Below are 17500 nucleotides of genomic sequence, written 5' to 3'. Positions count from 1 at the left end.
ACAGTGTATTTATTCCCCATGCACATACAGTGTAGGATGACGTTCACTAGTCTCGCTTTGCCAGCCCCTCCTCCAAAGCACGCTGGAGGAGGGGCTGTCTAGTCCACACAGCATTCCGGGAAGGGAGAAAAACTGGTTTGCTCTGGTTTATTGGCATTTCTTTAAACCAATCACAATCCTCTTGGGCGGCGCTAAGCACCAGAGAAAAGCCACGGCGCCTCTGCAAAGTAGTCTCAGGAAGGAACTTGTTTTGGTGGAACGTGTGTACGTTTTAAAGGTTGTTTTAATCGTGCGAGAGAAAACTCCGATTGGACGGATAGTCTAGCTAGCTGTCTGGATTTACCCCGCAGAGATCTGAGAAAAGGTTAACCGTAGTCCTCATAAATCCACCGGAGTTTAAAACGCCAACACAGCGGTAGGGCTGTCCTCGGCTAAAGAAATTCTTAGTCGACTAACACTTACACGATTTTGTCGACTAATCGATTAGTTGATTTAATTGTCAGAGCTGTGCGCTTTGAGAGGTGGTTAAGACTAGAAAAGCACAATATAAATGTAGTTAATTAACCATCTGTAAAACTGAGTTTCTCCACAATTAATCCTGCAAAAGCACCACTTTAAATCTTGTGTTTACCATAAATGTGCTCATAAGTTTCTTGGAAATGAGTAATTAAGCACGAATAGGCATAGAAAATTACTTATCGACTAAAGAAATCTTAGTCGACTAAGACTGTAGATTCATTAGACAGCAGAAGGTTTTTAAACTAAATGTCAGTCATAACATTTATATGATTTTGACAGATACAAACAGGGGACCTTATTTTAAGTGACAACACGTTAATGTATTTGTGAAATAGATCCGCTACTTCATTTGTGTGTGTGTGTGTGTGTGTGTGTGTGTGTGTATATATGTGTGTGTGTGTGTGTGTGTGTGTGTGTGTGTGTGTGTGTGTGTGTGTGTGTGTGTGTGGTGTCAGTAAGGGCAGTTGGGGGATTCACGTTACCTCTTCCCTCGATCCTCTGTAACGCTGACGTGTCCTAAGATATTCACCTCACACCAGACACTACTGCAGGGTTTTTCCTGACTCAGATTGGGCCTTTTGGTGGGGGGGGGCATGCAGTTATTTGGTCAATTGTTATTAAACACATTCAAAGAGGATTAGAATTGCTATTTTTCCTCTCAATTATCATTTTGGTGCTGTTGATTTTCCTTTGGGGGCTGGCTTAAACCTCTTTAGGGGAGGGGCGCCTAAAATTCCTCCATGAAGGAATAACCCTGTACTGTACTGGTTTGGACTGGTTGTTGTTGTTGTTGTTGACAAAATCCAGTGTTGGAAGAAGTATTCAGATCCTTTTACTTAAGTAAAAGTAGAAAGACCATAATCTCAAATTACTTAATTAAAAGTCCTACATTCGAAATGTTACTTATGTAAAATTACAAAAGATTTATCAGCTAATTATACGTATGTATAGTATCAAAAGTAAAAGTTCTTTAGTTAGGGTGGACCGCAGGGTCGCTGGTTCAAGTCCCCATACGGACCAAAAGTATGGTGGTGGACTGGTAGCTCCAGTTCACCTCCTGGGCACTGCCAAGGTGCTCTTGAGCAAGGCACTGAACCACCTTTCCATGGGCAGCTCCCTAATGTCTCCATTAGTGCATGTGTAGGTACTGAGAATGTGTGTGTAATTCAAGCCTGTGTGTAATAACTGAGTGAAAAGCAGTGTAATTTCCCCTTGCGGGATTAATAAAGTATACATTATTATTATTACATCATTATTTAAGCTTCTCAAATGTGAGGATTTGCTGCTTTTTTTTTATACAAGTTTATATTTAGTACAATACATCTTTAATAAAGAAATATCAACTTTAAACATTGTGAAAGGCTGCGACATATCCCAACAGACACTCTCAGAGATGTTTTGAGTTAGTTGAAAAAGTATCTGTACAAAACTACACTTTAAGTGTAACTGTCATTCTTTTTTTTTTTAAGTGCTGCCTTTAATGTTCAATTTGTTCAATTAAATAATGTTGGAAATGATTTCCTTTCGTTTGTTTTAAGTTCACCAAGCAACTTGTTGTATTTTAGCAGAATATCGAAAGCCTCGGAACTGAGTAGACTTTCATATCTGTTTTATTCATCCACGTAACATCGTTATCGCACGACACGTATTTTCCTCGTATCGTGCAGCCCTAGTTTTTTATAAGGTCATTATATATAATATTAATTATAATAAGATAACGTACACCTTTATCGATCCCCAGTCAGTTTGCAGATTGGGACTCAGAGTGATTCATGTTTTTGAAAACTTTGAGTGAGTGAGTGTGAATGTGTGAAAATAGAAGTGGGAGTTCTCCTCCTTGTGGTATTTAGTCATTGGCCGGCGAGTTATGTGACTGCGGAGTGAACGGGGATCTCCGTGACACTTGATGGAAACAGTGGGTGGAAGGTTACAGCTGCATGTTAGCGGAGAAGGGAGGGGGGGGGGGGATCCCACTTCCCATCCCAATTTGGATCTGTGCCCCCTTCTCTCTCCCCTCCCTCTCCTCTGGGTATCCCCTCACACTGACTCACACTTGTTTGCCTGTCCCAGTCCGAGGCATTCGCTGCCACGGTGTCGCTCCGACAACTCCGAGCTCCTCAAGTTCCTCGAGTTCACTTAGTGATGACGCGCCGCACGGTGGAGGCTGAGCCGGCAAAGTGCGCGTGCGCCGTCGGCGGCCTCGTCAGGGCGCTGAGGAGCCGGCTGAAGGCGCTCCGCCGCCTTCTGATGCTCGCCGGGACGGACGGCAGCCGCCAGCAGCCGGCCCAGACTTTTGATAGCGGCCGCTCGGAGCAAACTAGAAAAAAAGGGGGGACAGTAATAAGATGTTGTGGACCAGAACACTCCAGTATGGAGAGAGTGAGTACTGTGGGTGGTCCTGAGTGTGTGTGTTTGTGTGTGTGTGTGTGTGTGTGTGTGTGTGTGTGTGTGTGTGTGTGTGTGTGTGTGTGTGTGTGTGTGTGTGTGTGTGTGTGTGTGTGTGTGAGTGAAGCTGCTCGGGTACTTTTGTTTGTGTCTGTGCATCTTATCAGCGTCACTCTACAAGTCAGAAAACAACAGATCAGCATTCATGAAATGTAAACAAAATATATTTATCTTTTGTTGACTTAAAACAGTCCAGCTCCAACTGGTTTTACTGGTCTAATGGCAGCCACAAAACCGTGATGATGAGTTAGATATATTGTGAGTTTCGGGCCTGTTGTGCTAACATGAATGATGCAATGGTGGAGGAAGTATTCAGATCCTTTACTTGAGTAAAAGTACTAATACCACACTGTAAAAAATAGGGCTGCCCTCTCTCCTAGTCGACTAATCGGCTGCTTTGGTCTTAGTCAACTAAGATTTCTTTGGTAGATTAGTCCTGTTTTATGCTTTTTCACGCTGAATGACTACTGGGCTTTTGTTATAGTGCATTTACCTCTGAACTCAGAAGCCGGAACTGGGAATGGCATCAAGTTAAGTGCGTTCAATTTAGGGCTGGGCGATCGGGAGAAAATCAGATATCACGATATTCTTCACCAAATACCTCGATATTGCGGTGATATTCTAGGGTTGATAATTGATGCTTTCACAAAATATCTTCACACTTAGATTTTAGATAAATAATCATCAGTAATGTGGATATAATGTCTAAGTGGGGAAAAGGCAAATAATAGAACAGCTAGAACAGTCTGGTAAGTTCAGAAAAGTACATCACTTTACTGTAATGCAGCCTTTAAAACCAGGAAAAGACACTTATGTCATATCACGATATTAATATATCCAAAATCTAAGACGATATCTAGTCTCGTATCACGATATCGATATAATATTGATATATTGCCTAGCCCTAGTTTAAGATCTAGTCAGATTTTTCATTACCTTTCATACCTGTAGTTAACAACAATATTAGTAGTCAACATGTCCCACAGATAGAAGTTGGACAAGCCTGTGGGCATTTCCGCCTTTAATTGATAGGACAGCCTAGATGTGAAAGGGGGGAGAGAGGGGGAAGACATGCAGGAAAGTGTCGCAGGTCGGATCCGAACCCTGGGCCTCTGCACTGAGGAGCAAACCTCCACACATGGGCGCGCGCCCCACCAACCAAGCCACCAGGGCGCCCCCCCCCCCGTGCAAAAATTTTAATCGGTAAAGTAACTAAAGCTGTCGGATGAATAGTAGTGGAGTAGAAGTATAAAGTTGCATGAAAAGACAATACTCAAGTAAAGTACAAGCACCTCAAATTTGTATTTAAGTACAGTACTTGAGTAAATGAAATTGAGCAAACTTAGTTGCTTTTCTTAGTTTTGGTGTCAGATGAGGAAGCATAAAAAAGGAACTGTTTGAGTTGGAGGTTTTTATGTCTGTCAGTCAGCTGTAACCAGATGGCACACAGAATAATTTTTCATATGTTTATTCTGGGGGAAATCTTTTCTTTCAAATCTATGGACTGCATAGGAATCATAGAAAAGTACAGCAAACATTCTCCAAAGTCACAAAACAGGAATATTGTGTAATGTGCGTGTGTGTGTGCGCGCTTGTGTGTGTGTGTGTGTGTGTGTGTGTGTGTGTGTATGTGTGTGTGAAGTTTCCTGTTACCACTACCATCATCCTCTCTAACACTGACGTGTCCTAAGATATGCACCGTTAATCAGACGCTACTGTTCTGGATTTGACTGGTTGACAAAATGCAGTATTTTAAATCCTCAAATCATACTCTGTAAAAGTAGAAATACCATAGTCTAAAAGTACCTAACATGTTGGAAAATCTAGAGCAGATAATAAGTGAATAAATAACACTGACAGAGCTTTACAAAACTTGCTAAAGAAGTCCACCGGAGACTAGTCTCGCATTGCCAGACCCTCCTCCACAGCGCTGCGGAGGAGGGTCTGGCGAGTCCACACAGCATTCTGGGATGGGAGGAAAACTCACAAAGCTCTGGTTTATTGGAGTTTTCTTTAAACCAATCACAATTGTTTTGGGCGGCACTAAGCACCTGACGGAGCCACGGTGACTCTGCAAAATAGCCTCTGGAAGGAACTTGTTTTGGTGGAACGTGTGTACGTTCAAAAGTAGTTTTAGTCGTGCGACAGAAAACTCAGATTGGACAGATAGTCTAGCTAGCTGTCTGGATTTACCCTGCAGAGATCTGAGGAGCAGTTAACCATAGTCCTCACAAATCCACCGGAGGTTAGAACGCCAACACAGAGACAGAGGAAGGGGACGGGACATCCGGCCGAAAATGAGGGACACCTGGCGGAACCTGAATTATCCTGTAAATGAAACGTGGTCGATATAGACTAACTGGAGACCAAATACAACCATTAGATCTGAGGAAAAGTCATAGTTTTGATGCTCACATTGATTTGATTGATTGATTGATTGATTAGACTTTATTGTCCACCTCAGTGGAAATTTGTCTTCGACTTCTCCGACACCAATATAAAATTACATTAAAATACACACAGTTAACAGTACAACTCTAATACCATTAAAACTGTTTTGTTCAGGCAGGCGTTCTTAAGTTGTCCTTAGGCTTTGCAGATATTCTTTTTTTTTTTTTTGCACTAAACTGCTCTTTTAGCTATTTTTATGCGTATTTTACATATGTATTTTTCTTTTTTGTAATGCGTTTTAATGTGGTTTCTGTAGCACTTTGAGATTCTTTTATGAAAAGTGCTTTACAAATAAAATGGATTATTATTATTATTATTATTACCATCAACATGCAACAACAGGAATGGAAAACATTGCAAGCAGTTAAGATAAGGTAGGTTTCGATCTACAATTAACCCATTTAACATTTTAAGTTAAGTTCGTGTATGGCATGAGGAATAAAAGATCTCTTATAAATGTTCCGACTCGCCCTTGGAACCCTGAATCTACGGCCAGATGGAAGCAACTCAAACTCCAAGTTTAGTGGGTGTAGGGTATCTGCTGATATCTGTCTAGCCTTCCTGAGTACCGCATTATCAAATACATCCCCAAGCTGCCTTTGTGACTTGCCAATCACCTTCCCTGCAGTATTAACAATTTTGGAAAGCTTGTTTTTATCTTTCACATTCAGGTTACCATACCAGGCAGTTATATGAAACTGTAAAATACTTTCTACTAGGCCCCTATATGCCATCTCAAGAATGTATTGACTGACCCCGAAACTCCTAAATTTTCTAATTAAAAACAACCGTTTTCCCAATTTCCCATTTGTTCAGCGTAGTGGCGCCCAAATCGTCTTGGGTGCTGCTGCGGAAAACCCTGGTCTAAAAAGTACTCCATTACAAGTTACAGTCCTGCATGTACTTAAAGTACTCGCGAGCAGCTGAGAGTTTTAGAAATACTTCACAATAAGTATATCTCCCTGCAGTCAGACACGCACAGAGATTTCTCCGTCTGACCAGCAGTTAAAAAACGTGTGCACAGTTTATGATAATTTCATTTGATGTGTGTAATGTGTCCGATGGGGAGGTCTGCTGCTGCGTGCAGAGCAGTGTAACAACATAACTCTGATTCCCTCTGCTCGCGAGGCCTCTTAATTAGTTTTGATGGCGGACAGACGATGTGCAGCGTTGCAGGGCTGCTCTCCAGCTGTGTTACCGATGGCTCAGTGGAGACCTGTTAACCTTGCTGTTTCTGACGGCTCGCAGTACGTTTGTCTGTTTTTTTTTAGTAACCCAGCAGTCGGTAAAGATCTTGGGGTACATTTTTACCTAAGAATGACTGCTGCACATTTTATGATGTATTTATTATAAATGTGAGCCTATTTGGAAAAAGTTTTATGAAATAAATCTACAGTACAGGCCAAAAGTTTGGACACACCTTCTCATTCAATGTGTTTCCTTTTTATTTTCATGACTATTTCCATTGTAGATTCTCACTGAAGGCATCAAAACTATGAATGAACACATATGGAATTATGTACTTAACAAAAAAGTGTGAAATAACTGAAAACATGTCTTATATTTTAGATTCTTCAAAGTAGCCACCCTTTGCTTTTTTTGATAACTCTGCAAACCCTTGGTGTTCTCTCAATGAGCTTCATGAGGTAGTCACCTGAAATGGTTTTACCTTCACAGGTGTGCTTTGTCAGGGTTCATTAGTGGAATTATTTCCCTTATTAATAAAAAAGCAAAGGGTGGCTACTTTGAAGAATCTAAAATATAAGACATGTTTTCAGTTATTTCACACTTTTTTGTTAAGTACATAATTCCATATGTGTTCATTCATAGTTTTGATGCCTTCAGTGAGAATCTACAATGGAAATAGTCATGAAAATAAAAAGGAAACACATTGAATGAGAAGGTGTGTCCAAACTTTTGGCCTGTACTGTAGCTAAAAGCCCAAGGTGATGTCCTCAAATGTCTTGTTTTGCCCACAACTCAAAGATATTCAGTTTACTGTCACAGAGGAGGGAGGAAGCTAGAACAATATTCACATTCAAGAAGCTGAAATCACAGGATTTTTTAAATGTAATAGTTGACAACTAATCGATTTAATCAATTTCATCTTTGCAAGCTCTAGTTACAGATCTCGGAGTGTGCATTGCTAAAAACGGACAAAGAAAGTCCGACATTAACTTTCAAACTGTCAAATCAGTCTTAGCTATAGGTGTCGTGATGAATTACAGGAGCTAAGTCTTTTGAAACGTGGAAAGGAACAGGACAAAATCAAGACATGACATGATGAAAACTGATATAATACAATCAAAAGCTCGCAGAACGGCTTCTAAACACAACATCAGCTGCTGTTTCCCAGATCACGAATAAAGCTAGAAGCTTAGTTGCTTTCTTCGTTATGTTCTCTGTTTACTGACCAATCCAAAGCTCAGACACAGGATTCGAGATGACAATTTGTTTTTGCTGCAAACTAGATTAACATCCTAAATTTACCACCAGCAGTGACATGTTTTTTTTTTTTCTTTCCGTGTGTGGGATGTAAATTTACTTTATTAATGAGCGGAAGAGTCGGCTCGGAAGCTGTGCATGTGTGTTTGAATGTCTGCACAATTGAGATGGAAATAAATGCTAACAGGTGCAATAACAGGTTAGAGAGGCAGGTAAAGTGTGTGTGTGGGCGTGTGCAGGTGTGTGTATGCATGTGTTATTTTGTGTGTGCGTGTATGTATGTGTACGTGTGCACGTGTGTATGTGTGTGCATGTGTGTATGTGTGTGTGTGTGTGTGTGTGTGTGTGTGTGTGTGTGTGTAGGCTTGTTAAACTATATTCGTGGGGTCCAAAAACTGGGAGTCCAGTGTACTTGTGGGGTCCCGACAGCTTTGTGGGGCCAAAATGCTGGACCCCACAAGGTTAAAGGGCTGTTTGAGGGTTAAGACTTGGTTTTAGGGTTAGGGTTAGAATTAGGTTATGGTTAGGGTGAAGGTAAGGGTTAAGGTTAGGCATTTAGTTGTGATGGTTAAGGGAACACGCCGACTTATTGGGAATTTAGCTTATTCACCGTAACCCCCAGAGTAAGACAAGTCCATACATACCCTTCTCATCTCTGTGTGTGCGCGCGTGCGTGTGTGTGTGTACGTGTGTTTCTGAGCACAGGTGCAGGGTTAGCAGTTTTAATCCATGTGATTAAGAGGTGCTACATGGGCATCCTGTCGCTTCAGCTCTGATCCTCCATCTGTGGTCTGTGTGACTCACACTCACTAACACACATGAAAATTCAACATTACATTCCTCTTCAGCTCCTCATCCCTTTTCAAACACTTCACAAGCCATGTTCTCAGACGGTCAGCAGCATCCCAACTCTGTTTTGTTGTTTGCTCGCCAGCTGCTTTGGGGCGCTCGGCGTCGGGCTGCGCTCGGCGTCGGGCTGCGCTCGCCGGCTTCGCCTGATGGAGGAATCTCATTTACATAAGGCGGTTTGATGTTTTATACTCAATGCTGATGACATTCTACAAAACCCAAAGCTCTCAAGGTTGTTTTAACACAAAAGAAGGCGTAGGAGAAGCTTGCCTCAACAAAATTCAGTCTAAAATTGGCCGCATTTTGATTTAAATCTAAACTATCTGATCAAAGACTAATTTAACAACATCTCACGCCAGCTTTCAAAACTCAACCCATTTAGTTTGGCACCAAAAAGTTTGAGGTTCCATAACCAGCGCAAGCAGAGAGGATTAGGAAAGTATACCTGTATTTTCATTTTCTGCTCCTTCATACATCGACTCCACTATCTGTCAGAGGGAAATACTGTTCTTTTTAATCCACTACATTTATCTGACAGCTACAGTATCTAGTTACATTTCAGAGTAAGATTTTCAATTAATTTATAAATGTTATAAAGTAGATTAGAAAAAGTAGAAACTCCCCATCATCAGTGTATTTAGTAGGTACAATTAGTTTTAATTGATATTGTGTTTAATGAAAAGCCATACAGGAAATGCGAGGAAACATGTAGCCCACTGTGCCCCTACAGCCCCTTTGAGCGTGCTAAATGTTTAGTGCACTGAAAGGGGCCATTGTGCAATACAAGTGCTTTTATTTTTGATGCTTTAAGTAGATTTAGCTGATGACTTTTAAAGGCAGGACTTTTACTTGTAAAGTAGTATTTTGTAGTGAGTTTTTGGTACTTTTGCTTCAGTAAAGTATGTGAATATGTAAAACTTACTGTAAAGCACATATGGCTGCACCCCTCGCTGCAGTCTGACCTTGTCCCATGAGGAAGAGACGGAGAGAATAAGAAAAAGAGAGGTGCAAACCACAGAGGAGAGGTGAGAATGGTTCAGATAAAGATACGAAAAGCGAGAGAAAGTGGGAGGGATGGAGGGAGGCGTAGATGTCTCAGAGGGAAAGAGAAAGTGGGAGAGAGAGGTAGACACAGGCGAGGAGAGAGAGAAAGACAGAGGGAGGGAGAAGTGTTCAGCTGGCGCCGGCTCCATCCTGTAGCCTCGCAGTTAATGCACAGGAGCATGTTGGCGCCACAGAGCCTGAGCCGTAGTCGGGACTACAGGACCCACAATGCACTGGGACGCCCGGAAGCCAGCAGGTCACCCACCTGGGAAGTACAGGTACGGAGGAAAGAGAAGCGAGGAGGAAAAAGCTGGACAGAGAATGACATAGAGAAAGGATGGATTGGGCAGCGCAGCGCGGAGCAGAGCAGAGAGGAGGATGGGATATGTAGTCTGGATGTGTTTACTTGTTTGGTTTATTGCTTCAATATCCAGAGCACACAAAGCTAGGAAGCTTTGAAAATAGTTTGAAGGAGGGAGGGTGTCACTGAGTACAGTCACACAGTATGGTATCATTAGTCACTCAGCAGCTACAGCGGGAAGCAGGTATTGGGGGTGGCTCCATGACAACCGTGCATCCATATATGTGTGTGTTTGTGTGCGTGTGTGTGTGTGTGTGTATGTGTGTGTTTTGTGGTTTCCTGCTGAGCGGATGACGAACATTAGGGAACCTGTTGTGTAATTCACCGAGATGAGAACAAGACTGGGGCGAAAGGAAACGACAACAAAAACATGCTCACACACTAACATCGCTGCTCTATAGGATGTTGTGTTTGGGATTTCATGAACTGCGTTTCCCAGAATCCATTTCATTATAAAACGCCCAGAGAACCCCGCCTGAGCTTGCTGCATCCAGCTGTTGTTGTATGTGAGTGTAGGGGAGAGAAACATGAGACTTCACTTAGCGGAGAAACTAGAACTGCTACCTCTGAGTCGGTTAGTCGTCATATTTAATGCGTTTTTCACGCTGAGTGACTTATGGCCGAGAAACTTAGGAGCACATCTCTGGTAAACACAAGATTTAAAGTGGTGCTTTTGTACGATTCTTTGTGGAGAAACTCAGTTTCACAGATCGTCGAATAAATCAACTTATCAATTAGTCGACAAAATCTTATGAGTGTTAGTCTGCTTAGGATTTCTTTAATCGAGGTCAGCCCAAGGAGAAACTTAACCTGTCTTGCGGCTCACTGCCTGCAATGCATTCTGGTCTATTGAGGCTAAAAATAGTTCTTCAAATGGGTCTCTAAAGGTCCTTGTGTAATGGCTGAAGTCATCTGTTTTTGGTGAATTATCAGTAGGGCTGGGTGATATGGAGAAAATCAAATATCCTGATATTTTTGACCAAATACCTCGATATCGATACCGCAAAGATATTGTAGTGTTGACTAATTGGTGCTTTCACAAAATATTTACACAATGAGATTTTTGATAAATAATCATCAGTAATGTGGATATAATGACTAAGTGGGTAAAGGCAAATAATAGAACAGCTACAACAGTCTGGTAAGTTCAGAAAAGTTCATCACTTTACTGTAATGCAGCCTTTAAAACCAGGAAAAGACAACACTTATGTCATATCACGATATAAAGACATCCAAAATCTAAGACGATATCTAGTCTCATGTCACGATATCGATATAATATCGATATATTGCCCAGCTCAAACTATCAGTGATGTTTACAAAACTCTTTATTTGCACAAGTTGCTTAAATGATAAATTATACCTTGTTTGTAGCCAAAGGTATGTGGACACCCCTGAGAACATACTTGGGCAAAAAGTCTTTGTTCCAGTGACAGGACATTTTAATGCAATGATATTTTAGATCAGTGGTTACCAACCAACCTTTTCTGAGAGGTCACCAGTAATATTTTGAATTTTACCAAGAACTTCAAATGTGTATTATTGATATAATCCACCGCAGACAAGTTAATAGTTTAAAGAATGTAATAATGAGGATCTGGACACTGTTGTGTGTGTGTGTGTTACAGGATGACGTGCCAATCAAGGAGATCAATATCACTCATCACGTGAAGGAGGGATCAGAGAAGGCCGACCCGCGACAGTTCGAGCTCCGCAAAGTCCTGGGACAAGGTTCTTTTGGCAAGGTGTGTGTGTGTTTATATATACTGTCAGTGCTTTTGTGTGTGAGTGGGCTTTAAGTGTGTGTGTGTGTGTGTGTGTGTAAACGTGGGTTTTCATTTCCACTCAAATCCCTGTAATGTTTCCCTTGCGATTGTGTTTTTTGAGAGCTCGTTGCCATGGAGACGGCAGGTTGAGGGCCCTTCACACTCCCGCTCCGTATCACCGTCTTTATGAATGAACAATTAGCCTCCAGCTTGGGCCCCGTGTGTGTGTGTGTGTGTGTGTGTGTGTTTCTGTTGTGTGTTTCTGTTGTCTGTCAGTATGTTAATCTCCGTAAGTGTGACCTAGAAATGAAAGGAGGCTAACCTAAACAAACTTCAACACACACACACACACACACACACACACACACACACACACACACACACACACACATACACACACACACACACACTAGAGTGCGGATCAGGCCGCATTTTTCTGTCCGAGCCCGGCCCGCGTCTGACAGGCATTAAGATATTTATAGATATTTATGTCAGAGCCCGACCCGGTTAAAATCTTGTTTTTGTGTGGAAAGCTTTTATTAAGCAACAGTAGGAAGGCGCAAGGGGGTAAGCTTCGCTTCAGAACTCGAACCTCCTATGGCGCCATTTTGATGCTACCAAGCCATCACCTCCCGTTAGCATCCCATTGACTCCCATTCATTTTGGCGTCACTTTGACAGTGAATAACTTTACATCTGAAGCGTTTAAAGACTCTATTTGTCCATTGTTTATTTCTAAAGAAACACGACAATGTATAAAAGGCTCCATTACCTTGTAGCTCACGTTATGGCTCCGTAGCAGACGTTTTTATAAAAATAGGCTAACGATTGGGTCATAACCACGAGACCTACTGTCACACAGTAGAGGAATTACCGTATAGTACAGGAGAAGCTCACAGGCAGTTTGGACTTACATTAGCTGTTTAGGTTTAATTACTAATGTTAACTAGCATGTTAGTGATCAGTAATTAGCCTGTGCCTATGTTATCTCCTTACATATACCTACGCTCTCCGTCTCTGTAAGATTGGGAATGATTGAGATTTCTCTTGGCACAGCTACCAGAAGACTTCCAACTTTCAGACAGGTTGCTCACGGCACATCTACGTTGTCTCTCTCAGTTGGAGGCTGCGCAGTAACCTTCAACGGAAAAATTTTTTTTTTTTTTTTTTTTTTTTTTTTTTTAGTCTTATTTTTTTTTTTTTTTTTTTTTTTTTTTTTTTATTATTTTTTTTTTTTTTTTTATTTATTAATTATAAAAAAAATACATAAATATTTTTTTTTTTTTTTTTTTTTTTTTTTTTATATTTTTATTATGTTTATTTTTTTTTTTTTTCTATTCTTTAAAAAAAACAAAAATTTTAAAAAAAAAAAAAAAAAAACACACTCAAGAGCACACGTAACACACACACAACACACACACTGATACACACATTAATACTAAGACACACCACTGAGCAATCACACAGCACATTACACTCTGCACACACACTAATATTACAGAAATAATGCATCAGTGATTGACTGTTTTGTGTTTGTGTGTTCAGGTGTTCCTGGTGAGGAAGGTCACAGGGCCAGACGCCGGTCAGCTGTACGCCATGAAGGTCCTGAAGAAAGCTACGCTAAAAGGTACGAAGAGAGATAAAAAGACATGAAATCAAGAAATGATACATTTGTCAATTAAGAAAAATGCGATTTCACATCATTTTCAACTATTACTATTTCTATATCTGTCTCTAAAACATTGGAAAAGCTAGAGCAGATAATAAATAAATAACACTCAAAAAGCTTAAAGACAAAACTTGCTAAACTACAATCACTAGATCTGAGAAAAGTAATTTAGTTACATTCTTTTGGCTTTAGGTGGTGCCCAAAAATGTCTTGGGTTCTGCGCCTTATAATGGCAGGGAAAACCCTGTCTCAGACGATAAGTCTATATTTTTCTTATTGTCAACAAATCCTGTGAAAAATACCAAAACCAGCTGTGAATGAATGTACTACCAAATACTGTTTGTGTAACACAGCCTGATATATCTTCTCCCTCATCAGAGCACAAAATGTAGATTAATCCGCTGCTGAAAATAATCCCCAACAAACACACATTTCCTCCTGGGTTTTTTTGTGCTGTCAAACGATTAAAATATTTAATCGCGATTAATCACATTAATGTCACAGTTAACTCGCAATTAATCGCATATTTTTATCTATTCTAAATGTCCCTTGATTTCTTTTTGTCCCATTATTTTTTTCTCATTTTAATGCTCTTATCAACATGGAAAAGTAGATCGGCTTGCTTTGTGCTTTCGTCGCCTGGCTTTGACGAGGGGGGGAGAATTGGCATCAGCTGTGGGCTCGGCCATCAGCTGTGTGCTCGGCCATCAGCTGTGTGCTCGACCATCAGCTGTGTGCTCGACCATCAGCTGTGGGCTCGACCATCAGCTGCGGGCTCGGCCATCAGCTGTGGGCTCGACCATCCGCTGTGGGCTCGGCCATCCGCTGTGGGCTCGGCCATCAGCTGTGGGCTCGGCCATCAGCTGTGTGCTCGACCATCAGCTGTGCGCTCGGCCATCAGCTGTGCGCTCGGCCATCAGCTGTGCCGGCCATCAGCTGTGCGCTCGGCCATCAGCTGTGGGCTTGGTCATCAGCTGTGTGCTCGGCCATCAGCTGTGTGCTCGGCCATCAGCTGTGCGCTCGGCCATCAGCTGTGCGCTCGGCCATCAGCTGTGCGGTCGACCATCAGCTGTGGGCTCGACCATCAGCTGTGGGCTCGGCCATCAGCTGTGCGCTCAGCCATCAAGTGGTATTTCAGACTGGACGTGCTGCGATGATAGCTCAGTTCACAATGACAAAACACACACAGATCACTTTGGTCTTGTCAATGGAAACCTTTTGGCAACTTTTTAAAAGTAAACTTTCCATTCAGAATCTTATTGGCATCCATTTCGGCGTCTCGCGCTCGCCATCCACTCAAAACGTACCGTTAGCCTGCTACTCTTTGGCCGGCTCGCGAGCCCAAACCAGTGTGTGCGGCGTTCCTGTTGTTTAGTTTCCGGTCTAGCTAGATCTGGTGTGGTAGTTGTAGTTTTTCTAACGTTACTAGTTGTTGCAACAGCATGTGAAAAAAAACGTTAATCTCGCTCGATTAAAAAATTGAGGCCGTTAAAATGGTTTTGCGTTAACGCCGTTAATAACGCGTTTAACTGACAGCACTAAGTTTTTATTTTTATTTACTGAGACTTTTTGTTTGTTGGTTTTTGGTTATTTTATGGGATTTGATTCGCCGACTTTATTCTTTTTTTTTTTAACAGAGTTTATTTAAGTTTTGTTACAGCAAATTAACAGTTCACCCTGAGGATACATTGGGCTTGTACAGTATATAAAATAATAACAACAGCAAAGAAATAAATAAATAAAATAAGATAACAAAATTAAATAAACAAACCAAGATCTACAAAACATGAACTCAAGTTATTTACCCACATGCATAAGGACATCACAGGGAATAAAAGAGATCAATAAACAATGCCGCGATATACAGTAGTCAACAGACAGTCCAGGACTACAAGTCCAACACTGCTAGATGCATGTACCCTAATATCCACTCAGCCATTAAGTCATCAGGGGCTAAAGCATCAAGACGGCTAAGGCCGGTTACACACCGGGTTCGGCGTGGCGTCTAAAAAACGACATATAAACATCTTTTCCTGTTCTATTTTGCCTGGAAACGCTTCCAACACGTGTGAATCGCGTGAAAAATAGGCGTAGCATGCGCGCGTGTCATGCAGGCGTTGTGTAATCTCTAACCTGTTACCATGGGAGCCAACATATAAACGGACACGCCACGCAGCTGACACGCTCACGCCACGCAGCCAGTGTGTAACCTAACCGGTCTAAGGAAAGGTTGACATATCAACATCAATTTGTCAGCTGACCCCCTGACAGAATACCTAATTTTCTCTAATTTGGTAAAATACAACATGTCCCTTACCCATCGCGCAAACGTTGGGGGATTACAATCTTTCCACCTAACTTTATTCTTTTAAGAAAAAAGCAGCAGGTGTGATCTTTTTTTAAACAGTTTTTTGATTTGAAATTCATGTCATATAGATTGACGCCGGCCTTATCCTTTAAAGGTGAAGTCAAGTGTACAGGTTTGAACAAATGCAAGACAAAAGAAAGATGCATGTGGTTGATCTCTGTGTGAATCCAGTTCCTGAACGTAGAAGAGAAACTAGAAGAGGCACTAAGTCGTCTGTACTTTTCAGGTGTTCGTTCTGCTGTCATCGCCCAAAATGGAATTTCACGCCTTAACATGAGACCAGACAGAGATACAAAGAGCTGAAGAAGTGTAGGCAGAGAGGAAGAGGAGTGCATTCCTAAAGTGATGTTTTTTTAAAGTCGAGTCACACACCACCTGCTGTTGGAAAGAAATACAACATGCGTCTTCCTCTCCTCTCGGGATCAAAATTTCTTTCTTTTTTTTTTTTCTGTTTAATTTCTTGTTGCTGACTTTCTTTCGCTCTTGTCGTGGTTCGGTTACTCATCTACTCATCTGCTGCCATTTTGAGATCTCTCCAGCCAAAACAGAAAAACCACATAAGGGAGGCTGTTTTATTTTGGCTTCTTCACTAAGTGCTTTATCTGGTGATTAATGTGTTTTCCTCTCCCTTCTCTCTCCCCCTCTCTCTCTCTCTCTCTCTCTCTCTCTCTCTGTGTATGTGTGTGTGTGTGTGTATGTGTGTGTGTGTGTGTGTGTGTGTGTGTGTGTGTGTGTGTGTGTGTCTGTTTCCAGTGCGTGACCGGGTCAGGACAAAGATGGAGAGAGACATCCTGGTGGAGGTCAACCATCCCTTCATCGTCAAACTGCACTACGGTGAGTCGACCAATAACAGACCATCAGAACAGATGAGTCACCAGCGCCGCACCGGCCAATCAGAACTCCTTACTCCCATCTTTTAGCAGGCAACAGACCTCCTAGTGGAAATGTTCAGCAAGCAGGAAACTTGCCAGATCTAATCTCAGTTCTTTTTCCTCCCCCCAGCGTTTCAGACGGAGGGGAAGCTCTACCTGATCCTGGACTTCCTCCGAGGAGGAGATCTCTTCACCCGTCTCTCTAAGGAGGTAACTCCTCTCCAACTGGGATTTTCGTTGTTTTCATTTTTATTTTCCATTCATCCACTGCACACCGGTGTTTAATAACCAAACTGGGAAAACTCAGACCTCTATAAGGGAATAAACAATGTGGTTCACGAAGAATGAACTTCTGTCCCTTCCCTTTCACGTCTGCTGAGTTCAACAGTGATTGTACTCTGGTTTATACACAATGAGAGGCAGCGAGGACTCAACTTATTTGCATGAAAATCAATCTGAGAGACAAACTGCAGAATATTAAACAGAGAGAAATCACATGTAACGAATAAAGCAATTATGTTAATCGGGAACATGGAAAATTAGATTTTCTGCTCTCAGTTCATATGAACAATTACAAACACTTGGCGCAGCTCTTCTCCGTTATATTATGCTTTCTTTATTCATCTTACATTTTTTTCTCTATCATGCTTTCCAAAAAAAAAAAACGTTTAGTGGTTGCAAATGTAGCCATAAATGTTTGGAGAATAAAGAC

The 17500-nt window shown here is 41.6% G+C and overlaps 1 protein-coding gene across 4 annotated transcripts in view; it reads left to right on the top strand.

Annotated features, from left to right (window-relative positions):
- The window catches only part of rps6ka3b (ribosomal protein S6 kinase, polypeptide 3b), a 69252-nt gene that overhangs the window by 28650 nt on the left and 23102 nt on the right, over window positions 1–17500 (top strand). For 2 of the 4 annotated variants that reach the window (XM_039790589.1, XM_039790590.1), the window contains 4 exons: window positions 11743–11859; window positions 13425–13506; window positions 16670–16750; window positions 16919–16998. In XM_039790589.1, coding sequence (XP_039646523.1) covers window positions 11743–11859; window positions 13425–13506; window positions 16670–16750; window positions 16919–16998 — 360 coding nt within the window. Of the gene's footprint in view, window positions 1–2666; window positions 2899–11742; window positions 11860–13424; window positions 13507–16669; window positions 16751–16918; window positions 16999–17500 lie in introns of those variants that run through there. The other 2 variants (XM_039790588.1, XM_039790586.1) reach the window with 2 other exon arrangements.

This window comes from Perca fluviatilis, chromosome 22 (genome assembly GCF_010015445.1).
Source record: "Perca fluviatilis chromosome 22, GENO_Pfluv_1.0, whole genome shotgun sequence".
Classification (NCBI taxonomy): domain Eukaryota; kingdom Metazoa; phylum Chordata; class Actinopteri; order Perciformes; family Percidae; genus Perca; species Perca fluviatilis.
Note: the sequence above shows the minus strand (reverse complement) of the source record. Positions and strands in the feature narration are given on the sequence as shown.